Genomic DNA, 27,989 nt, shown 5'->3' with positions numbered 1-27,989 from the left:
GAGGAGGGGGAGGGATCGCTCATGCAGCGATTGGAGGAGGGCCGGTGAGCCCTGAGGTGCTCGGGGAAGTTCTGAAGGAGCGCTTTCGAGGGCTGCCGTGCGGATTACTGCGGGCAGCCGATGCTGGCAGCGCAGGGCGCTGACTCCTTCCTGCCTCAAGCGGTCCCAGCTGGAAAGGGGCTCTCATCTGTCCAACGCTAAAGGTACGCTGTCCTGTTGGCTGCTAAAATGGTCTTAAAGATGATTGTATCTATGTGATGTTACCTCCTCTGCGAAAAGAGCCCTTTTGTAGATTAGAATAAGCGGCGTTACACGGCTAAGGCGGTTCTGCTGTGCACCAACGTGGCTTGTTTGTGCCGTCCTCAGCAGGCAAATCTTTGTGGTCACGGCCTGAGCTGCATCGCTAATTCCTGCGGACATCCCGGGCCGGGCATTGCGGGGTCTCCTTTGAGCAGCAGAGGTCTGCTGAGCGCCGGGATGGAGCGGAGCGAATGCGCTGCACTGCTGTGAGCTGAGCAATTTGCTGTGAGCTGAGCAATTCCGAGCTGAACTCCCGAGCGCCGTGCTGTACGATGTTCGGAAGTGTTGTGTTTGTGAAGTATCTCTTAGCAGTGTGTGCTTCCGAGTGGAAGTCTATGGGAAAACGATACAGTTAAAACTTGTGAACCGACCTGAGCATACAGCTGAAAAACAGAAATCCAAGGTGAACAAACCGGGCAGAGGTGCGGCTGGGAAGGAGAGCTGTTTGCAGGGGAGGGGGAGAAAATCCCAGGAGACTTTCCAGTGGTTTGTTTAGTGAGAGCAGATGCAAATGATTTTCTTATGAATCCACCTGGGAGGTTTTGTGCGCTCTGATGCTGCCTCTTGTCTGCTGGGTTTGGTGCTGAGCTGCGAGTCTGAGCACACGCAGGGCTGGGGATGTGGGAGTGCTGCCCTGCTGCTGTGCTGCCATACTGCTGTGCTTCAGAGTTGAACCCTCCTGTTCTTTGAACAGCAAAGTCAGCTTTGGAGTTGAACTTGCTTGCTGCCTTGTTCTGACTTTGCTGGAGTTTGTTTCAGCTGATAATTTGCACTCTGGCTGTTTGCTCGGTCTGGGTTTTTGGGACAACGTGAGTAGAACAAACCCCGTGTCCCTAACAATGATCTTAGAGCATAAAATGCTGTCTTCCCTATTTTCAGGAGTTCTGAGCTGTCGCTGAACAGCTGCATTTCCCATGCTTTGGAGAAGGGAACTAATTTTTGTTTTGCATGGATTTGCATTAGGGATGCACTTTTGTTCTTCCTTCTGAAGAGCCTCCCAAGTCTGGCCAATTAATAACCACCAAGAAATGCACACCTTAAATGTCTGAGGATTGACTTTATCCTGCTGGAATCTCCAGGAGCTCCCAGCCATGGCTGGGCTGACGCTGGGCTCATCCCAAGGGACAAATGACCCGGCTGCCTCCAGCCCATGCCTTCAGGTGCAGAGCTCCACTGCCACTGTGGGCTCCTGGTGGGCATCGGCCACACTGGAACTGTGGGCTCTGCCACTGACTGTGTGCCAGGACCTGGCAGAGCTGGGAGGGTGGAAGTGGGGCTGGGAGGGGTGGGGCAGACACAAATGGAGCAGGAGTTCAGTGAATGTTCTTTAAACATAATTATAGGCATGGATGATTTTCATACAGACAGCTAAAAGCAACGAGGAGGGGAAAAAGGAGCTAATTGCAGTTAGTTCCTTTTTGTTTGTGATGTTTTCCTAACCTTAGTTATTAAAATCAAGTTTTAATTTCTTTAGAAGTTATTTGCAAAGGAAAGACTGTGTTAGAAATATGGTGCCAAGTCTCATACACTTAGCTCAGTCCTTAAACACATTCCAGTTTCTGTCACCTTTCTCTTCATCATCTGCTCTTGTGACATCAGCTCACCATTTCTGCAGGCGTGTGGCAGACCTGGAGATCCACCTGAGCTTAATGGAACTTCATGTTAATTTTGTACGTTTTCAAAAGTGAACAAATGTGTTCAAATATTTCATGACAGGAACATTTCCTGGAAGATTCTTTGCTATCAGGAGAGTGATGATTCTGTGGCTTAGAGAGGCTGAGGGTTCAGGCACTGAATACAGTGGGGAGTCAGAATGAACGGGCTGAGCTGGGGGTGAAGTTGGTTGCACCACTCCTGGGGGCGTCTGGTAACCTCAGGTTCCTCTGGCTGTGCACGGAGTGGAGGTTGGGCAATGAGAAAATCACACCCAAATCCAGTTCTGTGCGTTACCACAAGTGATACAGGATTTACATTTTCTATTCTGTGTATGTGTGGGTGTAGGCTTTGTGTTTGAGAACGAGCTATTTGTGGCCTTTTGATGTGCAGATGATGGCAGTGCCTGGACTCGCTGTCAGGGTGTGCAGCGAAGCGCTTGAGCTTTGAGACTTTTCATGCAGTGAATGAAATGCAGGGCAAATGTAAAGAGAATAAATGTAAATAATCAGTGTAAACAAGCAACTGTCAGTCACTATGACTGTTAAAAACTATGGACTTGTCAGCAAGAGATACGGTCACTTTCTTGGTTGCAAGTGCTGATTTCTTTGCCCAGCCAAGTTAGGCTCTTCTAGTTTCCATATGATCTTTGTCTTCCTCTCCATTCTCTTCCAGAACAGCACTCCTCTTTATCTATTTTCCCCTCTGCTCACACCTCTTTTAAGCTTCCTTGCTGTGATGGCCTTTTCTGCCGTTTCCCTGCCCTGCTCTCAGTGCTCTCCTATTCTGCTGTGTTCCACTTTGCACTGCTTCTCCTCTTCCCTGTGTGAGCAGAGCCCTTCGCTCCACCCACACATGATGGTGGTGACACAGAGATGGAGCACAGCTGAGGGCTGCTGTGTTGTCAGCAGCTGGTGGTGGTGCTGTGCTTCTGAGGGGAATTCCAGGGATGGCTCTGGGAGCTGTGGATGGCCTGCATGCAAAGCTGTGTCACATCTCTAGTGATGTGATGTCTGTTTGGAGACCTCTGATACTCTTTTTAGAGTTTGGTTGTTAGAATAACAGCACTTCTACTTCTTGAAATGTGCTCGAGTTGCCTTGCATGATGGACAGATTTTCTTCAAAAGCTGCATTCAAGAGCCATTGTTTTCACTCCTGCTGGGTTCATGTGCTCATCGACTCCAGTACAGTAAATGAAAGCATATGGAAAAGAAATACGTTACCAGTTGTCATCCAGAGCTGAACTGTATTAATACCCAAGGATCTTCAAGTCATGTCTTCCTGTCAACTCTGGGCACTTTTTGCCTTAAAGAACAGCAAGCTGCCAGCTCACACTGCTGTTTATTTACCTGTGACGGTGGCAGAGCTGCACCACCCTGTATTTGGAACTCAGTCGGGTATTGCTCCTTTTCCTTATGTCATCTGATGGCTGCATTATTTATTTAGCCTCCCCATAACAAAGATACCATTGTTTTAGAGTGTTGTGAGAGAAAGCAGAGTGCCTGCATCTGCCCTGCGACCGTACTGATGTCCCCCAGCCCCTCACTTCTTCATTTCTCTAAGTGCAGGGGAGGAACCTGTCCTGACCACAGAGCAGGCAGCAGCTGGGGAGCTGCTCACACGGGCCCCTGTCCCAGGGGAACCCTGCTGTCCTTCTCTGTTTACTTCTCTCGCATTCTGCGGTGCCTGAGAGAGAAACAAATGGGCCTCGGTTGCCTGGGAAGTGGTGGAGCAGCATCCTGTGCTGCTCCTCACTGCTGCCACTGTGCGATCCCCGAGCGTTCCTTTAAATGCAGTGACAAGCTTCGTTTACATTCTGCCTCAATAATTACCTCTGGAAAAAAAGAAAGCATAGAACTTTTGAGTGGCGATGCTTTTGTTGGACAGAAATGTCCCACTGCTTGTTCGAACACCCTTCCACTTGGCCAGCCTGTGGAGCTCAGGGTTTTACAGCACCAGAGCTGAGGTGGGCGTGCAGCAGGGCTGTGGCTGCCTGTGCTGGGCACAGGTTGGTACCTTTGGTACCCACAGGGAGGGTCCGCCCTCTGCTGATAGCACACGTGGCCACAGATCAGAGGAAGGGCTGCAGGAATTGGGCTGCTCAGCACCAGGCTGCGGTGGTGCAGAAGGGAGCTCAGCAGTGCTGCTGCTGCTGCAGTTGTCTCAGGGTGTGTTTCTGCTTGGTTCTGCTGCTCAGTGCTGCTCTGAACCAGTAGTGAACTCTTCTTTGCTCCCTGCTTGCACTGACTCTGACGTTTGTGCCACCCTGAGCTGATCCAGCTCAATAAACCAGCAACAATCCCAAGTCAGCTCCTGAGCAGCTTCTGTTAAACAAGCAAACTAATTCAGCCCAGTGCAGAACCCGGTGCACACTAGAGCTGCTGCTGGGAGGGATGGGCTGGTGCTGAGGACGGCACAGAGGACATGGGAACAGCAGGGCTGAGGATGGTATCTCCCCTCCCAGCAGCAGCACACCGAGGGAGTGACTGCAGTGTGGGATCTGCTGGAATTGCACAAGCTGCAGCCATGGTGGGGAAAGGTCCAGTGTGGCTCTGGAGGTTCTGTCCTCTTTTCCCAGTAGCTTTAATTGTGCAAGAGCTCCCTTATCCATTGCTTCTCTGTACAAATAAAGCTATTGAGGTATTTGCGTGGGATGTGCTGGGTTAAAAAAGGTAAAACAAAAAGGTAAAACAAAAAGGTAAAACGTACGGATTATTCAATAGATGAATACTGTGTTTAGTATGATCTTATTAAAATGAGGCTTAGACGTTAGGAAGAGGTCATAAATGTCATGGAAAACTGAATGTATTTTGCTGTAGGGGATGCTAAAGGCTATCTTCTTCAATCCAGCCCCCAGCAGCAGCAAGGTGCCTGCATGCCTGCTATTTCCATTGGTACAGTTTGCACTTCAGTGACTGGAGCAGTTTCCTGGCTGTGGCCCATGGGTCTCTGGCAGTGCATGAGCTGTACCCGATGAAGTTCACTTAGTTTAAGAAACTGCACTAAACACTGGCATTGAGCCTGTTGTATGCCTATCCAGGCTGCTGAAGCCCTTGGATTAAGACACTAAACTGTCACTGTGTTGTGTGATACAATGCTTGGTGTTCCCCAAGAATTCTTCTGCGGGTTCAAAGAGCTTAGGCTCTGAAGTTTTAGCACTTAAACACGCTTACAACGTGCTTTCAGTTGGGAAACTTGTTCAGCTAAACATGGTTTTATTTTTCTAATCAGGCCTTCAAATATGATTTGATTGCTCTGACCTAAAGACCCACAATTACATATTTTCTGGGAACAAATCCCATAACCTGACCCGGTCAAAACCTGCAGCAGAGGTTTCTGTTGCTGTAAGCATGGCTGTGCTTTCACAACGCAAAGCCTTTGGCAGCAATACCAACATTTCAGGTAATTGCTGGCATTGGTGCCTGCTTTTCCTTGGCACTCAGCTGTTTGCTTCTGCTCCACACTGCAGCTGGAAGCCCTGTGTGCTGAAACTGCCCATACTGCTGGGATTGGGAAACCATCTCCACGGGAGCAAGGGCAGGGGAAGCCTCCCTGAGTGGCTTTGGCTGCAGAATGCTTTGTATGAAATTGGGGACTGGAGGAATGAAGGGGCATTGGTCTTTGGTCCAAGGCACGTCTGTATGAATTAGAGCAGCGGTAGTGCCATTATATTGCCTTTTGCCTATAACCTGCTAACAAAAAATTAAGTACATCTTAGGAAATGCTGGAGAGCCACTGAGTGTGTTTGCTGTAAGGTTACGCAGCAGGATTAACTCCTGCAGGAATTACAGGGTGATGGTAAAAGGCACTGGGGGTGCATCTGTAGCGATGCTCCAGTCCTGTGCCCCACGCACTGCTCTGATCGCTCAGCAGTGCAGCTGCCAGGCCTGGGGTTAATGAGGACTCTCAGGGAAATTATTTTCTCTGTTAGGCCGCTGTTATTTGGATGGTTTGGGTTGGTAAAGCCTGAGATTGTTATGTTTTCTTCCTATTTCTGCTACCACTGACCTAGTTTTTGAAGCCGGTAACCCTGAGCAGCCATCTGTAACCCAGCTGATGCCAAGTAATGAAAATAACATTGAGAGGTAACAGCCCTCTGGGTGGATTGCAGCTTTATGGGTAGCATTTGCTGTTTGTGTTTGCACAAACAAACACTCCCTCTGGGTTTTGCTTTCTGACCTGTGGTACAACGGTTTGGGGGCTCCAGGAGCAGCATGGGCTTACAGCAGCACTGCTGCTTTGGTGGTGTTGGTGCTACATGGTTTGTGCTAGAAGAGAGTGGCAGAGCATCAGGTGCAAGGTGCAAATGCACTGTGTCACCATTTCTGACAGAAGAGTTTGGGAAGACACTGTAAATGTTCAGGAACCCAAGGACAAATAAAATGAATCTCAACTCAGTTGTATTTACAAAACCTTGTAATGATCTTTACTCCTGACCATTTGTTGTTACTGCCATGGAAGTTTGTGGATAACAAACCTTAGGGTGCTTTCTCATGGTGTGATGATCTCCCAGGGGTGCAGTTACTCCCTGCTGGTGCTGGAGGAGCAGCTGTTGTGTGCGTGGCTGCATGGCACAGGAGGGAGCTCTTTGTCTTTTTCCCATGTGTTGCAGTGTTCTTATTGCCAGGAGCACCTGTAAGCCCTCTCCTTCGGGGTCTCCCTGCTGCACATCATGCGATCGCTGTGAGCTCTCATCACATTGAGGAGAATGTGGGGACACGGCCAAGGGCGTTCAGCCCAACCTGCAGCATTTGGTGCAGAGGCTGGGTGAAGGGTTCATAGTTAATATTTGCACAACGTGGATTTACTGTGACAGCTGGAGGCTCTGAAGGAGCTGCAGTGCCTGTTGGCCCTGGACCCTGCAGCACCCACCTCCAGGCAGCCCTGCTGGGAGATGCATGCCATCGTGGGCTGCGTCTGTAGCTTAACAGCTTCTTTACAGGGCGCCCGGTCTGTCATTTTGGAGGAGCATTAGGAGGCATGTGATCTGTGGTTTGGACTAACTAGTGAATGCGATTATTGTATGCATAATACCACGTTATTCTAAGTTACCAGTAAGAGTTGTGCTGGTTTAGGGGTCGGGTCCCTTGCTTCTTAATGGATTTATCCCCTCAGCAGTGTGGGAAGAATAGCGTTACTTGTCACCAGCCTGCACACAGGAGATGCCTGCCAACACTTTTCATTTTAAGGATGCTTGAATTTCACAGAACTTCAGTGTCTGTGAAACTTTTGTCCAGAGTGATCAGTGTGGGCTCTGCTGTATCCAGGAAAGGTTTCGCTGCCTTCACAACCTTGGTGCCTTCTGAGGGCTTAGTAGCTCTCCTGATATAAGTGCCAAAGCTCGTAAAGATCTCTGGCAAATCCAGGAGCTGAATTGAACTTTCTGAAGCCAACAGGTTAGCTGCTGAACGTTGCTGTCCTTGCAGTGCCAGGGATCAGTGCCTGAGGCACTCTGCTTTTCCTCCAGCTGGGCACTGCACAGTGCAGCAGGTATCCCCCATGGCTCAGACCCCTTGAAGCCATCCCCTCACCTCGTGTTTCTGGCTTCCTTCCCTCAGATACTGAGTCACTGCTTTCAGAAAATGTTGTTACAGGCAGTGACTGAACAGGAGCTGGTTACTCAGTAACTTGCTGGGAGCAGCTCTCTGTTCTCAGTCACCATCAGCAAATCTGCAGCTCATGTTCTCTGCTGGAGCACAGAGATGGAGGGCTGAACCCTGGATCCTGGGCCTGCTGGAGAGCAATTAGCTGCTTCTCACCACTGAACAGAGCCACGGCAAGCAGGGTGTTTGGGTTTATTTTATTTTATTTTTGGTAGAAATTGGTAGAAATTTTTGGTAGAAGATTTCCCCCTTTTTCCCCTGGGAGAACATATATGAGAACAAATGGGAGAGCTGTTGCCTGTGTGACATTGCCCAGTTGGCAGCTTAGTTTGAGGAAAAAATAGTGGCATAAAATCGGCTTATTTTTTAAGCTCAGCTGGAAACAATTCGGAATTCATCTCACCAGATGAGGATGTTATAAATGCAATATCAGGCTCCAGCAAATAGATTTGAAGGCAGGGAGGAATTTATTGCAGAGGCTTGAATTGTTTCACTCGCACAAAGCAGATGAAAGCCTCAGTCTGCGTCTTCTGTGCTGCTTTTATGAGAAAAAGCATTTTAAAAAAAAAAAAAATCACAAACCTGCAGCACTTAAAACACAGCCTCAGTGTTTCCCTGAACCGCCTGGGTGTTTATTGTGCCATCCTTTTTCAATTCATCCTCTGGAAGCAGTGCTCTTTAGGGAAGGCTGGCAGCGGTGGCATCTCGTGGCTCCTGGGCTGCTGCTGAGCCGGGCTGTGCTCACAGAGTGGGTGCCCAGCTGGCACAGTGCAGAGCTGGTGCTGAGTTGGGGTGGGCAGCGCTTGCCCTGCCGTGGCCTCGGCAGCATCTGCGTGGGATGTTTCGATTCCAGCCACGTGGGAGCCACGGCCCAAAGGCTGGGCAGAAAACGGGCTGCTGTTAATAATTGACTGGTGAGATAATGAAATAGCTGCGCCTGCTGTTTGCTTTTCTTTCTTTTCCACTGTGACTGTAACGCTCTGCACGATGGGACGTAAAAAACCAAAGGGCGATTTCTGCAGGTGAGGCAGTGGGGCTGTGTGTGGATGTGGCCACAGAGCCTGCAATGTGTGCGGAGCCACCCAGCAGCCCTGAGCTACCACAGCACGTGGGAGTCCAGGTAAGGGACAGCAGAGCCACCTCTCAGGCCCTTTTCCAGCTGAACTCGTTAATTGCTCCTTAATTGATGGATGAATGCGTGCGTTTGGGGAAGGAGAAGGGTTCTGCGAAATCCCACGGGCAGATCTTGGATCTGCAGGGAGTGTGTTCATGCTGTCTGCTCAGTGTCCTCGGGCTCTCAGTGTCCTCAGGCTCTCAGCACAAGCACATTTCTCTTCCCCTGCACAGTGACCATTTGTAGCACGTCGCAGAGCATCTGCAGGACACGGGTGCGAGGACCTGAGCGTGGCTTTGTGCAGTCCATGTGGTGTCACCTGGTTTGGGTGCTGTCAGATGTACCTGGCCGTGCCCTGGCAGCAGGTTCCCTCCAGCAGGGCTGTGCTGCCTGCCTGCAGCTCCCTGCAGTTGGGGTGTGGAGCACTGCCTGCTGGCCGGGGCACACCGAGCTGCTGGCTGTGTGCAGGGAAGGTGACTGGGCACACTGCATGCCCACACCCAGACACGAGCTCATGGGATCTGGCAGGAGGAAGAAGGGCAATGCTGGAACATGGAATGTCAGTGTTGTGCTTTCTCTGGATCCTTTCCACCGAGTGCTAACTCTGCCCTTGGTTGCTTCCAGAGCATCTGCTGCCAAAGTCCATCTGCTCCCATCCAAAGGCATTTTTTTCTGCAGCAGTCAGCAGCAAAGCAGATGAAGGAGCAGGAAGTGTCCTGGAAAACATTAAAACCACATTTTGCAATGTTTAACCTGGGTTTGGAGCAGCCTTAGGGATGTGTGATGATATGAGGCCTCCTACTTGCCAGGGCTTATCCTGTGCATGTCTGAGTAGGAAAGATGAGGCTTTTCTTGGCTAAACATGGAATAGAACATAGTAACTGGATTTATACCAGGAGTAAAACCTCTCAGTAAGGGACAAGTTGTGGACAGTCTGACACAGCAGCTCCAGAGTCGTCAGCCCAACACGAGAGCACTGCTCAGCCCTGCGAAGTTCTGTTTCTTTGCTGAATAAAGTCTGTCTCTGTGTGATGGAACGGAGGGAGGAGGTGAGGCAGCTTTACCTAGAAAATAGTTACCACAGTACAAGTGTGCTTAATGATCCTCAGCCATGGGCAGTGCTGGGGTGATGGGGCTGCTGGTGAGATGCAAGGTGTGGGCACTTGGTTAGGGAACATGATGGGGAAGTTTCTGCAGAATGGATTCAGTGCAGAAGGCCATACCTGAAGGGACTCCTACTGCCTTTGTTCTCAGAATGAATTCTGTTTATGCTTTCCCCGATCCTTTCTCTCCATTGTTTCTTGTCAGTTTTGTAGTCTGAGAGCTGGTTGTAGTGGCACAAAAGCAGTTAATTGCTGCCCTTGATCCCAAGTAACTTGCAACCCACTATTGTACTTGTGCTCATACACTGCTGTGTAGTTCCTCATTGTTATGGAAAGTGGTGATAACAGCGTTTAGTGTGAGTAAGAATAAATACCTATGAGCTTTGCCCAAATGAAAGATGTGGGAAAATACCTGAATGCAACACTTGCCAAAGAAATGGGCCGGTCTAATATATTTCTTGTATATACTTGGTGTTTTTTCCAGTGGAATGCTCTGTTGCAACTGGAGATTACATTGCTGCCTCCCTCGGCCCAACGGCAGCCACAGTCATGGATAAATGAGACTGAGAACAGGCGACTGCTAGAAAGGAATGGCTTCTGGTTCTTATGTCAGAACAAGAAGATGGGAGCAGGCACTGCCCCTGGCCCAGCACTGGGTCATGCTGGTTAAAGCAGAGCATCCACACCTGCTCTCCTTACAGCATTGTCTGTGGAAAACATAATTGCAGCACAGAGAAACTGAAATTGCAGACTTTTTCGGTCTGGGCCTTGTGGGTTGCAATGGCAGAGCCATCCATTAAGCTTCTGAGGACAGAAGAAAGAATATGCCAGAAAACCACTGTCCAGAAGATGATTTCATAGCATTTCTTAGCCAGCCAACCCTCCCTGAAGTCTGAGTGCATGGGAGCTCTCCTGGAGCTCTCGGGGAAGTTTGGGGACGGCTGGCTCTGATCTGTGGGTGCTGTTGGTTTGGGCTGTCTGCTAAAATATGTGGGAACTGCTTATCCATCAAGGAGAAAGTCTTCCAAGTGCGTCCCCATGTATTCAAGATTTGTCATCTCTCTGTACTCAGTCAAGTAGGGGCAGAAAATGTAGTTCTATGGCCTTAATTCTTTTAAACTTATTGGGAGGGTATAAGTGCGAAGGGAACAAGAGCTTTGCAATTGGTTTGAGTTGTCTTTCATGTTTTCTTGGATGTTAGAAGATCTGGTCCATACACACGTGTAAAAATCAACAATCGTTTCTTCTCTCTGAAATTATGAGGTCATCAGACCTTCTGGTTTAGTGCTGTTGAGTGTTCTGCCTTCTGTTCTTGGATAATACATTTTGGGTATTAAGCGAGCTTGATCAAGCTAAAAAAAGAAGGAAAATTGTGGTGAAGGAAGAAGAACTGGAATGGGAAAGTCTGGAAAGGTGTGTTTTGGGGATGAAGTAGTGATTTCTGACAAAAGCATGTTCTGTGAAGTGCATTCAGAGTTGAAAAGGAAAAGAACTGTTTGGCGTTCAGCAGATTAGGGAGTAAGGATGATGGAAGTCAGGATACATTTTTGAGGCTGAATGAGGAAAGTCAGTGAATTGAGGACAATGGAGAAGAATGTGGCGGGTGACTGCTCCGATTAAAAGGTCAGACTCTGTTGGGTGCTCAAAAAAAGGTCTCTCACAGGGCTGTGGAGAATTGCCAAACCTGATCTTCCTCATTAAATCCTTGGTCAGAGATCAGACTGTGGCTCTTGGGCCCAGAAACATTTTATTTGGGTTGCAGTCTTCTGTCAGCAAAATTCAAGTGGGATTCGAGTGGCAAACGTTCCTGTCCACAGTGATGGTGCTGGGAAGGGCTGTGCCAGCCCAGAGGGTATCAAAATGTATTGTTTTCATCCCCTTCTGAATTAGTCAGGACACTTCTCATGGCTCCAGAAAGCCAAAAGTCTGTGTCTGTGGCTTTTATATGAAACACTCGCATTTCTCAAACAGTGGTGATGTTTATTTCTGTGCGTTTGAGAGGCACCAGCCACATCCCAATCCCATTTCAGCTCTGTCTCAATAACGCCCAGCGCTTTGACTTTCTTCCCACTGCGTGTCTGTAAGGCAGCCTTGTTTGGTTTGGGTGCACGATCTCCCCAGCAGCCCCCAGGCAGCAGCCTGCGTGATAACCCTGGCAATGGCACTGGGTGGGGAATGTGGTGCTTTAGAAAACACCCATTAGCAGATGTGTTTTCCAGTTGGCTGATGAGAATGTTGCAGGTGGTACCTTCATATGCTGCTCTCCTACAAGGCAAGTTTGAAACCTGAAGTTGAAAGCTCAGTACTGTAAAGTCGAGGGGCAAAAGAGAAGCAATGCGTCTATTTGGAAAAAAGGAAAGCTGGGAAAGGCTTGCAGGGCTGCTGGCACAAGGATGGGCTGTGCTTTTGTGGCTGTGCCGTCCTTCTCCTTCCCTCACCCTTCTGACAGTCGTGTGAAAGTGGCAGAATCTGAAGACTGCAGACATCTGTCTGGAATTGCTGGATATTACAGTCTGGTCAGAGGAACGGCTCCTGCTGAGACGTGATGCGTCTGGAAAGCAGAGATGCAGTCAGTGGGAATGTGTGGGTCACCCCCATGGTGCGCCCATGGGTTTGTGTGCAGGAAGTCCTGGATGGGGCTGCGGGAGCCCCCAGGGAGCCACTGCACAGTGCTGCCCATGGAGCTGGGAGCCATTCAATCTGGTGGCCCGCAGAACAGCTGGATCAGGTGCTGAAGACTGTGCAAGTGATTGGAATCTGAAGAATTTTGGCTAATATTTACACAGAGTGTTTATTCTTTGATAAGAAGCAGGTCATTCACAAACACGTACATGGCACAACGCTGGGAGGTTGGTCACAGTGTTTGCTCTGTGTTCTTTGGAGAACAGTTGCATGTTGTAGTTTGATATGGATTAATCTGTATCAAAAGCTGTGGGCTTTTTTACCTTTCTTTCCACAGACCTGTTTGTTCAAAAGGGGCCGTTTTACAGAAATAGGGCTGTGAAGCTTTGTGCAGGCCGACCTCTTTGCAGCATGTCACATTTATCTCCAGAATCCTTTGGAGAGGAAATTCTCTTGGATTTCCCAAAATGTGGTGCAGGTATAATTTTTCATCCACTGACACTGATAGGTCAGTCCCAAATGAAGGTTTGAGCTCTGCTTGTGTTCATTAAGTAGCCATTCCTGCTTCTCTGGTGGAAAGATTGTCTTGGTAAACTGTAAACTTGGTAAACTTCAGTGGAAGTGAACACGTGAGCAAGGGTCCTGCATGGCTGCATTCAGTGCGAGGTTCTGCTCCCCAGGGCTTACTGAGATTAATGGAGATTTGACACAGAAAACAGTTCTGTGTCAGACGCAGGGGGGTGGCACTATGTTGGGGCACTGTGTGTACCTGTAAATGAGTTACAGGTTAATTAGCAGCACCTGATGTCATCTAAACGAGGTCAAACAGGAACAGGCTGTAACTAGAAGAAAGCTTGCCCTTAAAGGAGCAGTAAGTTGCTAACTGACCGCAGCAGGTCGCTGACTCTTCTCTGCACACAACACACGTGCTGGAGACACGAGGCTCTCACCTGTTCAGCTGGTCGCAGAGACCTCAGGGTTGTGCAACACAACTCCTTCCCCTGGTGCGATGGGGTGCTGCTGGCAGCCTGCGAGCACCACGGCCATCAGCAGGACCACAGCCTCACAGCATGCTCTGGGGCTGCCTTGGTAAGCATTTGCCTGAAGGAGGAATCTCAGCGTACAGCACTTGTGTCAAGCTGAGTAAACCAACAGCATAGACAGCAGCAACATGAACCTGCCGGCACGGCTGCGCCACTCCTGTTCTTTTTGTCCGCTGTCACGGCAGAAACTTGGAACAAATCTAAGACACTTTATTGGAGCCCAGAGAGCTCCCAGGCTGGGCACAGAGCACGTCTGCACCGCCTTCTGCTTTGGCCGCCCGCCTGCCGTGCAGCACTGGGCTCCTCGCTGCTCGTTTTCATGCTTTTGTTCACCGCGTTACTTTGTCAGATGTCTGCAGCACAGGCCGTAGGTTTGTGTTTGCAAACTGCTTTGCATAGAGGGCTGTGCTCCGTGTGCAGTTTCCTGGGCAGAACGGGAGTAAACATAAGAAAGAAGTGAACAGAAGTGAAATAAACTTTTTAATTTTTGTTCAGAGTTTTTAGAAAGAACGCTTCTGTCGGGCCCTTAGCAGTTGTTAGTGGGCTTAGTTCTTCCTTGGGCACCTGGAATGACGCGCTGTTAACACACCTCCCTTCACCTTGCAGTCTCCTTTGTTCAGATATACTTTTAATTCAACTTCTTTTTTCTTTTTGCTTCTGGAGGTTTACAGTGAAAATACAGTGAGTTAATCTGGAACCCACGAACCCACTGTGTTACAGATTTGCCAGGGCATTCTGAGAGCCAGAGGCAGCTCCATGAGGGTGTGCTACACCAGCTGAGAGAACAGCAGCATCACTGGTTGTGTCAGTTGGGTTTTAAGAAAATTCTTGCTCTTGTGGAGGGAGAACGGCAGCTTTTATGTACTTATTTACACACTGAGGTCAATGATTTTTTTTTTCTGCCAGAGTTTAAGCAATGCCTTTCCAAATAGGATGACAAATGCAGCAATAGGTTTTCTCTCTAGATGTGTTTCATTATCATATTATTTAAATTTTAGTAGAGACTGTTGGAGAACAGCAGATAACTTCAGCTCTTACTCCTTTTCTGTTACTTCGAAGATGTGCAATTGTAAGCTTGCACTTAAAGGAAATCAGAGCCATGGCAAGAGTGGGAGCAGAGGGCACTGCAGTGGAGAAAAAATTCTCCTGCTTATCTGGCACTTGGCTACCAGGAGGAAAGGCGGCAGGCAGCTTCATGAGGGAGCAGGAGAGACAGCAGCGAGGGAAGGAACGTCCCATGACGTCCTATGAGCCTCCATGTCCTCCTGCAAACAGTGGGTCAGTGGTGGCTGCTGCTTTTTCCAGCTCAGATGATCTTACCTTCCCCTTCAAAGGAGCTGAAGTTGTATATTTCCTGTTATTTATGGTGCCATATAAGCTTGAGACATAAATTGGTTTTGTTGCTGACTTCACTGTAAACGACAAACAAGGGTAGCCTGAAATAATGGGGGGAAAGAGATCTTGGGAAACACCGGCATAGGAACCACAAGAGCTCTTTCACCGATGTACATAAAACCAAAGCACGACTGTTGTTTAAATTCTACACATAGCTGTGGAAAGTGAGTGCCAAAGTCATGTTGTAAATCAGGGTAGCACCATGACTTCCATGGAACCGTGCCAGCACGTCCCAGACAAAGACTTGGCTCGGCCTGTTAGCAGTGGTCGGGATGTAAAAGAGCTGCCTGGAGAAGTTCCACTGGAACACAGTTTTGACTAGAAAACGAAGATCAGAATGATGGGGGAATCTGCCTCATGGTTCTCTTGTGGTTCCCACAGGGCTTCGTCCTGGGCAGCTCCGGGTGTGCTGGAGCTCACAGAACTGCATGGGAGCACATGGCTGAGGATGGTGCTGTTCTGAGGCCGTCTGCTCTGCAGGTGATGTGGGCAACCCGGGGTAGCAGCACAGGTGGTGCAGTCTGACTGTGCTCTGTGCCAGCACCACCACTCTCTCATCTGCTTTTCCCCTTCTGTGGCTTCAGGAAACCTCCAGTTTTTGTTTCACCAGATCTCTAAGGTTTTTATTTCTTGAAATTCTTCAATGTGTTGTGATGAAAAGGACGGGGAACTTCAGCAGCAGCTGTTGATGTTTGTTGTGTCACCCCTTTACCAAGGAGAGACTAATACGCAGCTGCATGTTAGATGATGTTAGAGGAGGGAGAGGGAACCTCACCGTGTGTCCTCGGGTCAATTTCTGACTGCAATTTCTGGAAGAACACAGCAGAAATTCCAACCTTGTGGCGTTACGCTCCTTTCATTTCTCAGAAACTCGTTAATTTATTTACTGTGCCCCACAAGTCCAAGTTCTCTTTATAGATTAACTGGTGTATTTTGGCTTCCATCCATCTCTTCCTTTGGTGGAAGATGAATGATACCATGACTGTCTTTGAAACAGGGCAGGAATGTGGTGTTTTTTGATTAAACAGCAGCATCAGCCCTGGGATCTGTCTGTCTGCCAGCCCTGCGAGGCCCCCTGCTCTGTGTGCTGTCAGGAACAGAGGATGGAAATCTGAGTCCAACCTCTGTGATGAAGACAGACGTGCAGAACTGCAGTAGGATCTGGAAACCATTTGCCTTTCTCCAGGAGCATCGCTATGGAGGAGCTCATTTCTGAAGGCCCTTGGAGCTGTTTATTTGTTTGCTTTCTTTTAATAACTAATTGATCCTTACAGCTGATCTAAATGGGAGTTCCTAAACGCAGCCGCTGCCTGTGGCCTGTCAGGCTCACCGAGTTGGGTTTCCATTGGGATTTGTACCACCTGTATGCACATCAGAGGGGTGTGAAGCTGCAGAAGCAGCCGGGGGGGTCGCACACAGCATGGCCACCTCCTGCAGCCTGCTGGTGCCCCTTACGTGGCTGCCTGCAGAGATCCCATTTCTCAGAGTAAACCTGTGTGTGTTGTGTAAGACTCAGAGTAAATGTCAAGTGCTGCTAATGAACATGGGCTGCTTTCTCGACTCCACAAGAGTTCTGTATTTGTTGCATGTGAACTTTATTCTTGGTGCCTCTGGAATGTTGGCAGGGCAGTTCCTAACATCAGGCATAAAAGCATTTGTCTGTTGTTTGAAATCTGTGATTTTTTACTGACCACAGAACCCCACTCCCAGGTACCACTGGTCTCCTCAAGGCACTTGCTGTAAAGCTCTGGGAAGGGTCTTCCAGGATAGGTATTTTTAAGCATGCATTGACATGGCATGGAAGTTCACTTCAACAGGGCATCGTTTACATCCTGTTCATTTGGTTCTCGCTCCCCTGAGAAGCAATGGAAGGCTCAGAGGAGCAGGGCTCTGGGGGGGCTAATAGGGCTGATGGTCATCATGATTTCTTCCCATTTGATCGTTCTTATGGGCTAATCCCTGCACTACTGTCCATATGTTCTGTATGAGAGCTTCTGAACAGAAATACTGAACAGAGGTGCTGGCAGGGTCAGGTGCGCTCTGCGAGTTGTAATTGCAGCACTGTGTTTGCAAAACCTCCTGCTGTTCAGAGGAGGGCTGCGTTGATCCAGCTGAGAGCTGGGTGCCGACCCATGGCTGTGAGCATCTCCCAAAGCACAGCTCTGCATCCCTTGGGCTTTTCATGGAACCCCGTCTGTGCTGTGTTTGGGTACCTCTGGGATCAGGGAGCATCTGAGCAGGAATTTCAACCTCTCAGGTTTATTTGTAGGTAGACTCAGAATCAGGCTCTGATTTTGTCCCTTGGTATTTGCAGTCATAACGAGAAGGTGTCTTCCAGTTGCATGCAGCCTTGCATTTAGTGAAGATCTAGAGAACTCTTGTTATTAAAAACTTAGTTGTTGTTTTGCAGTAAAGGAATTGGTGGTTTCAAGATCCCTGTACCTACTGAATCTATGTAGCTTCTCTGAACATTGTTTTCTAGTCCTCATTTTCAACAGGTGTGTGTTGCTAACTGCCTGCTCTCCCTGAGTGCCACCATCCTCCCACCCACTCTCTTTCACCATTCTTTTTTTCTCCTTTCCATGTTAGGATCCTGTAAATATTGTTGAAATGTGGCTGCAGTGCAAAATGGGCTTTTCCAACAACGTGGGTGTGGATATCTAATTGAACAGCTTCCTGGAAAGCCTTCCCCATGGCTGTATCTGAGAACGAGACAGAGAGATGGCCTCGCAGGCACGGCGGCGGAATAGGAGCACTGATGGAGCCTACAGCTGCTCCTGACAGCAGCCGTCTGTCCCCAGTGCCATCCCTTGGCAGCACAGACCACGTCCTGCACCTCGCTGGGCGAGCAGACTCTGCGTACAGCTCTTTCTCAGGGGGTTCAAATGTTCCAGAGTATCACACCCCATCGTGTTATGAAGCAGACTGCTGTTCAGCTTCAGAGCAGGTACCGTACATGGACTCGGAATACGTAAGAGGCATTTATAACCTCAGCGCAGCAAGCTCTGCTCTCAGATGCCTGCAGCCGTGCCAGGCACCAGCCCAGGGCATCCCCGCTGCCTCTCACAGCCCTGCTCTTGCTGAGTGCAGCAGTGGCACTCCTTCCCGTGGGACGCTGGACCAGGGACTGCTGCCTCCGGCTGCACCTCCGCCCTCTCCTCCCATGCGACTCGACAGCTACAGAGTCACCAGACACCTGGAAAGCACAAAGGGGAGAGGGAGGCGGAACTCTGGAGGTCTCAGTGAGTGCAGTGTGCAGCAGTCAGCTCCTTGCATGGACAGCCAGCCGGTGAGTGCATTGCATGGCCAAACAGGGGCTGGCAACGGTGAGCCAGCTATGGTGGCAGCTAGGAGAAGGGCTCTGGAAAATAAGGGCCCTTCTGGTTCTGCAGATGGAATATCTGTATCAAAACTTCAGGGGTTAAAGACAGAAGAAAATGGAGAGTGGAGCCCATCCCAAAAGCCTGTGAGGAGAAGTAATCCCCACGTTTACAGCAGGCCATCCTCCTTCATTTTTCAAGAATATTTGAAGACTGATTCCATGGCTAACATCCCTAAAATTCTGTCTGCTTACGGTTCAGCTCACATGCACAGTGTTTCTGAAGAGGTGAAGCCCAGGCCCTACACATGTGCACACAGCAGCCCTGGTGCTGCTGGTGATGCAGGAGGGGGTGAGCTGTGCCCATGCAGTGCACACCGGGCAGTGCTCGGGGATGCAGAGCTGCAAAGCCGATGGAAGGGATCCCCACTGTGCGCTCAGTGCCCGCTCTGTGCTGAGCTGCCTCTGAACGTGGGTCAGGAGGTGTTTGAGGACATTTGTGACTTGAAATGTACAGAGAATGCTCTCCTTATAAAAAACGCATCCAGGAAGTTCAGCATCTGTACGGATAAAAATGGGTGCTATGACTACAAAGGAGAAATTGGGAGCGTTGTTAGGGAACCGCTTCTGAACCCACCAGGCAAAATGCAGAAATCGCCGCTATCCTGCAGTAGTGATGCTGTAGAATTGGAGCAGCCTCCCTCTGGGAAGTTGGATCATGGCAATAAGGAATGCTGCGATAATACTGAGCAAATGGCTTTTCTTAGATCAAAGGAAGATTCCTCATCACAGCCTGTAAATGAAGGTTGTGCCAATAGCAGCAGTCCTGGCCTTAATGTGCAGCTAGAGCAAGAGCAACCTCCTGTTCCTTATCAGAAATGTCAGCCTGGACTTCAGCAAGAGCTCTTAAGACAGGCACTGTATGATCCTGCTGGTGAGCAAATAACCAGACAGACAACTCCGATGCTTTATTACCTGTCTGGGGGAAGGGCTGCCAACGCCACACACCACACTAAGCTCACACAATGTCCAGAGGGTGTGAGGAGCTCACCAAAGGGATTTGCAACAAGCAGCCACACTGCCTCAGCATGGAGCACAGAGATGCAGAGGGAAAGCAGTCAGCCCCGAAAGGCTGAGCATCGCCAGCACTGTGCCAACGGGGATCCCCTGAACGAGGCTGAAGACATCGCTCTCGGGACTCCTGCTTCATCCGTGGAGGAGAGTTCTAAGAATGACTATAGAGAGAAACTTAAAGTGGCTCAGAAAAAGGTTCTGAGAGAAACTTCTTTTAAAAGAAAAGACTTACAAATGAGTTTGCCTGTTAGACTGAGACAGAAGCCCTCCAAAAGGCCTTCAATTGAGCACCTTAGATCTTTCTCATTGTCCAATGCAAACGAAGATTCCAAACCTGCTCCTTGTTCTGCTTCTCACCTAGAATCCTTGGAAGGTTTCAATAAAGACACAGAAATTAAGAGGCCACAAGCAGGTCGATTAGGGGGAAGAAAAAGGTTGACAAAAGAGGAAAAGAAACTGTGTTATTCTGAACCTGAGAAACTCAATCTGCTGGCAGACAAGGAAGTCCAGGGGAGCAGAGGCAGCGATGAGAGCACCGAGCAGGATATGGCCACAGCCAGGAGAAGGACTTCAGAGAGCAGAGGCAGGGCTCTTTCCAGTTCGAGCATCTCCAGGACGGAGCTGAAGCAAATCCAGCACACTGCACTGATGGAGTACATGGAACGGAAGATCAGTCAGAGACCAGGCAGCATGCAGCACGCCCCACTCCATAAACTGCCCCTGCAGATGGGGCCTTCGCATCCTAAATGGCCTCCTGGCAGGAGCTCCAACCTTGGTGAGAGCAGAAAGGCACCAAGCAATGATGCTTCCTGCCAGGTGTTCTCTGAAGAAGCAGCACCAGATGTTTTCCCTCCTTCCTCACCTGTTCCCTCACCAAACGCAGATGGTGGATGCAGGACGGTGCCAGCAAAGCCCAGCCTGCATCCTGCAGCACCGGATTGCAGCTGCAGCACCGAGTGTGTGTCTGTGCACAGCATCCCTCTCTCAGGTGCTGCTGCCCAGGGGAGGGAAGTGGAGCATCCTTCCATGCAGGTGAGCAGTGTTGGGATGGCGGGGTGCAGCCTTCTGCTGCAGAGAAAGCGGGTGGACTGGTCACTGGGAAACCTGCTCCTCATCAGGAGTGAGAGGAGATCAGTGCTCGGCTTCTGGCAGGGGGTGGAAGAAGTTGGGGTGAAGGCCTGTCTGCTTAATCCATAGGAAATGCTACATTGCTGCTTGAAAGCAAAGCCTGTGCTCTGCTTTTGCAGCATGCAGAAGTAATTGGGAGGGGGGATTTGAAGAGAAGTGCTGGCAATTGTAATGTATTATGTATTTATGGTTACCAATAACTACAATATTCTTAAAAATATTTTGTAAGGATGTATTGCAGACAAACAAGGTGTCCTTTATGCAAAGAGCTGCAACATGAGTGTATAAAGGAAGAAACTTTCTGTGACAGAAGTGTGCTTGGTCTGAGCAGAAGCAACTGCACAATTAGTGCACAGCTATTGCAAAGGGGGGGAGGTGGAAGGGGGTGGAAGAAAAGCTTGTGTCCAAAGCCAACCCTTTGGGAAACTCCCAAACGACTGGAATCCAAGTGAAGGACCCATCTGTTGCTAATGCAGCTGCGTGGTCTGAGCACCGCCTGTACCGTGTGCTGCTCTCATTTCCAGGCTGCAGACAGATGTGCCAGCTGTGCGGTGCCACCAGCCCAGCCTTGTGGAAACCACATCAGCACCCCCAGGTAAGGCTGCAGGAGCACTGCTGTGGGGCACATGGCTGTCTTCTTCTGCCTGGAGAGAGACAAAAACCCCCGACCTGAGCTCATGGGCAGGGCAGAGCTCACCCAGAAGCACAAAACCTCCTGGAGTCCCTCCCGCACTCAGAGCCCCTCCGGCCTCATCACTGCTCTGTGTTGGGGTAGCCCATCTTCTGGGGATGGGTTTATCCGTTCCCTGCTCCTGAAGTGTAGCAGAGCCCATGTTCAAGCAGTGACAGCTTAGTGCTGGGTGTGACTGCCTGCTTCCGCCTTCCTTTCTTAGCATCCTTCGTTGGCCATACGGGAATATTTGTGTACTGTGCTTTAAAAACAAAAAACCTGTTTTCATATTGGAGTGACCCTTAACGTCATTTCTCCTCAGCGGAGGAGTGTGTCAGTGCTGTGTGCCTGAGCTGCTCCTCTGGAAGCACAGCTCCCTCGTGTGACTATTGGAGACGGCTGCAGCTGCGCTGAGCAGCACGGGCTGCAGTGCTGCATATGTGTGCATGTGTGCCTCCTGGGTGACAGTGAAGCCTTGGGGCTCTGCTTTCTCAAAGAAAAAAAGACATACCGTGCTGTGTACAAATAACTAGCTAGAAGCAAGGTGTGTTCAGTCTTGCTATCCGTTTTGCTTGCTTTAGCAGCAGGGTTAAAGAGAACCTGAGCTTTGTCCTGACACAGAAATGAAGCTGACGCCTGTATAATAACCTCTATAAATAGGATTTCTGCTGTTTCAGTCACTTGAGCAGCCCCTGATGGCTGCTGGAGGCCTGCTCCTCTTGGCAAAAGTCATTCACAGCTTCCTGAGATTTGGAATTTTGCTTAAACGTTCCCTTTTAGCTTGGGAGCTCAGTGAGTTTCACTTGGGGTTTAAGACAGCAGTGGAAGGGCAGAAAAGTGTTTGATCAGAGTTCTGTACCACGTACTGAGTAACAGAGATGAAAAGCCAGTAGCTGGTTTGATTAGTAACTAATTTAGATGATTATCTTTGGGAAAGAACTTGAAGTATGGATTTCACTGCAGCACTTGTATCTTATTTGTTCTCTTGGTTTTCCTCCCAAGAAAGTGCTATTGAGCTGTGGTGGGAAATGCAGAGCATACAGGTGTTGTTTGTGCTGTTAATTACTACAAAGGTTGTCCCATGTAAGACCTGCAGGGAGAGTGACTTTGGTCACTGTGTGCATCTCTTCCCAAGGCTACCATCCCTATCCCTAGCTGGGAAGTCCCTCCACTGGTCCAGTCTCTGTCAGGGAAGGAAAATGCTTACATTAGGTTGGCTTTGGGGAGGCCGACGCCATCTGTTGCACCAGGGTGAGCAGCAGGAGTGGGGAAAGGACAGATTTTTCTCTCGGCTGTGTTGACTTTGTGACCTTAGTTTAGGTTGACAAGCACTGAGGTGAACTCTGTGCCCATTCTGTGGGACAAAACTTCTGCTTTGTGTCTACAACTTTGAAGTTTGTAGGTCAAGTCAAATCAAGGCTTAAAAAAAAGCCCCTTTTATTGAAACCCTCTGCTTTTCCTTTCTTCTTTGCCCTCACAATCACAGCATTTTATTTAAAAAGGTGCTAGTGGGCAAAGAAAGTTTTGCTCCTTCAGTCATGTCAGCACACTGCTATTCACACGCATGGCTGGGCTGCTCTGCTCGTTTTCATGTGGGTGTGTATGCATGAACACCATATCTGCAGAGGATGGGCTGCAGTCACCTTGAGTTCAGAGGGGCCTCTGCACTCACAGATCTGGTCCTACATATATTTTACAAGTACCTGTTCCTGCTTATTGTACCTTTATGAACATGATTGCTTATGGTGGCTTTTCCCTTCAGTTACCTGCAGCTGCTTAACAGTATGGCAAAGTGTCTGCTATAGAGGAATCATCTCCAGTAAAGGGAACATCTGTCTTTATTCTTACAGTTCCCATGATCCCAGGGAAGACGGATGCCAGAACCACGAAGATCGAGACAGTGTTGTTGGAAGCTCTCTGTGTCAGCACAGTGAGGAGCCAGCTGCCAGCAGCTCTATCCCCAGCCCAAGAAAAGGAAGCAGGGACGATGCTCAAATAGAAAAGAAAAGCAGAAGTGGATCTCAGACTGGCAGTGCTTTAACGACGTGCCCGGAGCTGCAGCCGAAGGCAAGCAGTGCTGCGGCTGCTGAGGAGAATGTGGCAAGCTGCCTTGTGCTGCCAGCTCAGCCTCAGCAAGGAGATGGAGGTGCAGCCCCAGGTCGGGGTGCAAAGGAAGCAGCTGCACACAGCGGCCGGGGTGGTGATCTGCAGGAGGGGGAGACGGACCTGCCCCAAAGGAGGCTGTGCTCTCCTGAGGACCGGCGTTACGAGGAGCTTGCGATGGCTCTCATTGCCAAAGACAGCTCTCTGGTTGATGTCCTCATGCCTTATCCTGTTAGAAAAACTGCTCTGGACTTGATGGAGGGTCTTTTCCCTGTTAACGTTTCTGTGTTGGAAATGCACAGAAGGAAGGCAGATCTGCGACGTGTGCGGGAGAACGAGTGAGTAGACAAAACCCATTAACTGCTGTATTAAGATGGGATGGCATGTGAATGTTATACATGCACCAGTCCTGAGAAGATGTGTTTTTCTAATGTTTGTTTCATTAGCAAAACATTATAGTTTTCTGGTTTACCTGTCCAAAAATACCTGAGGCTGAGGGGGCATGAGGGAAGAAAGCTAGAATAGGGCACATGTGACAGCTGCATGCCAATGAATGTGCTGTGTGCATTGAAAGCATGAGAAATAAGTGAGCTGTGCACTGGTGGATGAGCATCTGAGGTATGACAAATTTAGCCCCTTCTGCCGGGGGGGAGTTTGGTGCTGCTCAGCTGAGCTGCATGGTTTCTACATGCTGACAGCTTTTGCAGATCAGATCTTCTGAGCGTGCTGCATGTGAGAGGGAGATGGGCTGAGCAGGGACAGGAGGTGCCCTGGTGGCCGTGCTGCTGCACTGAGTGCATGGCAGCAGTGTGCTGAGCTGCCTGCACTGCAGTGAGCAGATTGAGACCTGTCTGAAAGGGACTGACAAACCTTGTCTGCCAAAACACTGCACAGCCTTTAAAACACTAAAACGTCCCTGCTGTGAGATGAGACACAAGTGATTCTGAAGCGGAGACACCTAAGAACAGCGTTTGTGAGCAGTATTCAGTGTTTGTCACAGGTTATTTTCTGTTTGAACAGCAGGAAAAGCAGTGGAGATGTGACAGAAGAATGTCCTGAGTCTGAACTCACCATCAAGCAAAGGAGTGAAGATCCCACTGGGAAGGGAGACCATGCACTGGGCAGGAGTGCAGATGACATGAAGGACCTAGATGACATCACGTGTAAGAAGGTAGATGAGCATCAAATGAACCATTGCTATTTCACCACGTCACAAACATATTTGCATCACATCTATTATTGTGGATGCTTTTATTCATAGCTTTTATCCCAGTGATTGTGTTTGGTGGATAACTTCGAGTCAGTCTTTTTTTCCAGTAGCTAATGTTCTGGGAACAGGCAAGGTGATCACAAATGGTGGTGTTTAAATTCTGCCTGATTTCATTCTGGTCCCTCCTTCCACGTGCCAACCTTCAGCAGGCCGTGGGAGCAGTGTGTGCAGCACACCCATGGGTTGCCTGGGATTGTTTGATTGTTTGCTTCCTTGTTCCTGCACAGCTCCTGCCTTGTGAACTAACATTCAAATGTGGTCTCCATATCTGTAGAATTCATTACAATTGGCAGCCTAAATAATGAACAATAAATAATAAATGTTTTTAACACAGGGAGAACTTGGCAGCATTTTACACAAGTAGCCTATTAATTTCCATACTTGCAGGGAATAGAGGTGGGCATGGCTGGATGCCAGTCCTACAGATAGGAGCATGGCATCTTAGAAGGGTAACACACAGCTTTGAGGAATTACACTATTTTTTTTCCTGTAGAAACTTCATCTCAGGTAATTACAATCTGCCCCCTTGAAATTCCTCCTGCTCTGGGCATAGGGATATTTTCTGCTGCCTGCTGTTGATCTGCTGCTGCTGCTCATTACGGTGCCATCGGCCTATTTCTAAACAAGCTGAGGCAGTTCTTATCCCTCTGTGATCTAGGAGCCTTTTTCCATATCAACACTTTGGTATTCGACAGCCTCCTGCACCTGCTCTGCCACCAGGCCCTTGGGCTGAATGGAATCACCTGCACAGCTGCCTTTCTCTGTGAGATGAAATTCCAGTCTGTCCTCGTGCAGCAAAGTAATGGAGCTGTGGCTTCACACTCATGTATCAGAGCATAACCGTGTTTAAACACGTGGAAGTCTTTGTAGCAGTTCGCTCTGGCTCTCTGAGTGAGGAGTTATGGCACCAACTGAGGCGACGATCAGTTGTTTGCTTCTCAGAGTTTGAGAACTAAGTATACCATGGATAATCTTCCTTTTCTTCTTTCCCAGAGCTTGAAATTATTTTAAGCTTTAAGTGGGGCAAAGATGACATGAGAAGATCCATCCTTTGTAAGTGATACGGCTTATCTTCAGCAATCCATTTTCTCTACGCTTTTTTTTTCCCTTTGCAGCTGGAGCTCATCTCCAGCCTTAGGGCCAAAGTGCGGGTGCTGGCAGAGGACAGGGAGCTCATCCTTGCTGAGGCCAAGGAGTGTGCAGAGCGTGGTGAGGAGCTGGAGGCTGCCGTGCGTGCTGCCTGCAAGCCCAACGAGTTTGAGCGCTACCTGATGTTCATCGGCGACCTGGAGAAGGTGGTGAGCCTGCTGCTCTGCTTGTCCAGCCGCCTCGCCCGCGTCCAGAACGCCATGAGGAAGATTGATGGCAACACAGATGCTGAGGAGAAGGTGAGAGCGCCGAGTACTTCATTAGTCCTGTCCACGTCTGTCCCATGGGGCTGCACTCGCCTCGCTTCCCACAAGCCCTGCATGCTGGTGAGCTGCACACCGGCGCTGAGCTGCAGGGGCCATCCAGCCCAGGGCTGCTCCCCGGGGTCAGACCACAACCTGTGCATCTGGGGTGGGTTTCTGCCCACTGGTAATTGCTGCTTTAGAAAGCTTATCTCATTTATAAGAGCTTATCTCCCTAGAAGAGCTTGTCTTATAGGGAGCAGGAGGAGGAAGTGGTTGTACCTACAGATAAAGTTCTCCATAGTTTAACTTGACCAGCAGGTTCTAGTGGAAAATTGGGAATTTTCTCATGCTGCCAGAAAATCTTATTAAGTCTGAAATACACCTTTTTTTCTAGAAAACAAGTATAGCCTAGGGACAATGATTTCCTGCTGTCCTTACTGCTTCTAGGCATGCATTTATCAAAACAATACCTGCTGCTGCTATTGCTTTATGGGGGTTGGTCTCGATGATCTCTAGAGGTCCCTTCCAACCCCTACAGTTCTGTGATTCTTATTAGGAAACAAAAAAGCACAGCATTACTGCTGGGGTTTCCTGGAGCTGTGCTGCTGACCTTTACTGTGTGCTTTAGAGGCTTGCCATTATTTAGATTTAGATGAGGAGAAGCAGGATCTACCTGCTCTAAGATGTCCATCATGTTAGCATAAATAATTCTGGGCAGCATTTCACACCAAATAGCCTTTGTGTTTCATGGTTGGTGGCAAGCTGGTTTCTTTAGTGCTGCATCTGTACTCTTCATAGCAAATGCATTAAAATCATTAATTGCAGACTTGGAATAACGTGCTCTGTAAAGACTTGATCATGTGCAATATTTTCACAAGTCACTACAGTTGCCCCAGCAGCCTTGAATTCCAGCTGCTGTGCTTGGGATGCAGGAGCTGACAGCTGCTCTGTGCTGTACTTACGGACGTAGTCCTGAAACTGGGGATTTTGCAGCAGTGCCCTCCCTGTGCCAATCATTACAGCTGATGGAAGATTGGTTAAAATGTGGAGGGAATTAAAATCCCATAGAACAGACAAGGCTTGATTCTTGTGTATGTGACGAGCATTTACTGCTTGCATCAAAGTTACTTTCTTGCCTGTGGGTTTTAAGTCACGGTATGTTTTTCACTTGACAGTGGCACTCTGGCCACATGCAACTCAGAAAATACAAAGATGCGTGCCTTAAAGAGCTTCTAATTGAAACTATATGGACACAGAATGCTCAAAATTATGAGAACACGAAGTGCATTGAGTTTTGTCCTGAGGGCTCTGTGGAAGGAATGAGCCTTGGTGGGATTTACTGTGTGTCTTTACCTTACAAGCCACAAGAGTGAGTCATTTAATATAGAAAAAACTCATGTGGAACACAAAGCCCACAAGAGGAAGCAATTAAACTAAATCGACCATGGCTTCCAAATGGAGATCTGCAGTCTGCCAGGAATTATGAGGTTTCATAGCATGCTGCTTTGTTTTTTCATCCTATTAGCAATCGCTGAATGAACGGCACAAGCTCTTGTCTAGACAACGGGAGGATGCAAAGGACCTGAAAGAAAACCTGGATCGCAGGGAGCGGGTGGTGGCTGGGATCCTTGCCAAATACCTGACCGACCAGCAGCTCCAGGCCTACAGGCACTTTGTGCAACTGAAGACCTCTTTGTTGATTGAACAGAGGGACCTCGAAGAACAGATCAAATTTTTCGAGGAACAATTAGAAAACCTAGAGAAAAGCATCCCTCTCTAATAGCAGCGGGCTGTCCATTTGTGTATGTGATATTTGTGATGTTTTCCTGGGAATCCATGGGCGCTCACTGCACGGAGTTTGAGCTCTTGCAATCCTGCTAGTGCCACGGTATTGACGGGTGCTTAGATGCTCTAGGCACAACTGGATGTGCTTTTCCCCTTGGATAAGGCAGGTGACAAAATCCTGTGGTGTAGCAGACTGCACTTTGGGAATGGCTGCTGGGACATCTTGCTCCCATTAATCTGATGTGTATTTCCCCTTCTTGCTGTCTGTCCATCTGTTTCCAGGTTGACATAATCTCAATAAAAGAACGGCGTAAACGTTTTCCTTTTGTGGATGGGTTGAGTATTCAAAATGAGAAATGATGTGGCTGTTTGGATTTGGAGATTGGACGAAGCCATAAGGATTACTATGGATC

General features: G+C 49.0%; 1 protein-coding gene across 7 annotated transcripts; it reads left to right on the top strand.

Moving 5' to 3' along the window:
* The first annotated feature begins 7 nt into the window (after window positions 1-7).
* SHROOM1 (shroom family member 1) lies at window positions 8-27,895 on the top strand. Of its 7 annotated transcripts, none has more exons than XM_052689941.1 (8): window positions 8,505-8,676; window positions 15,215-15,313; window positions 17,423-20,258; window positions 20,879-20,949; window positions 22,875-23,465; window positions 24,148-24,298; window positions 25,513-25,785; window positions 27,317-27,895. In XM_052689941.1, the coding sequence occupies exons 3-8, from the start codon at window positions 17,526-17,528 to the stop codon at window positions 27,569-27,571; spliced, it is 4,074 nt and encodes a 1,357-aa protein (XP_052545901.1). In that variant the 5' UTR covers window positions 8,505-8,676; window positions 15,215-15,313; window positions 17,423-17,525; the 3' UTR covers window positions 27,572-27,895. The 7 variants fall into 7 exon arrangements, with proteins under 7 accessions (XP_052545900.1, XP_052545901.1, XP_052545898.1 ...); XM_052689938.1 differs by lacking the exon at window positions 15,215-15,313 and adding an exon at window positions 10,258-10,801; XM_052689937.1 differs by lacking the exon at window positions 15,215-15,313 and adding an exon at window positions 10,258-10,849.
* Window positions 27,896-27,989: the final 94 nt, after the last annotated feature.

Source organism: Tympanuchus pallidicinctus, unplaced genomic scaffold, assembly GCF_026119805.1.
Source record: "Tympanuchus pallidicinctus isolate F22 unplaced genomic scaffold, pur_lepc_1.0 scaffold25, whole genome shotgun sequence".
Taxonomy (NCBI): domain Eukaryota; kingdom Metazoa; phylum Chordata; class Aves; order Galliformes; family Phasianidae; genus Tympanuchus; species Tympanuchus pallidicinctus.
This window is presented reverse-complemented; position numbering and strand designations above follow the sequence as displayed.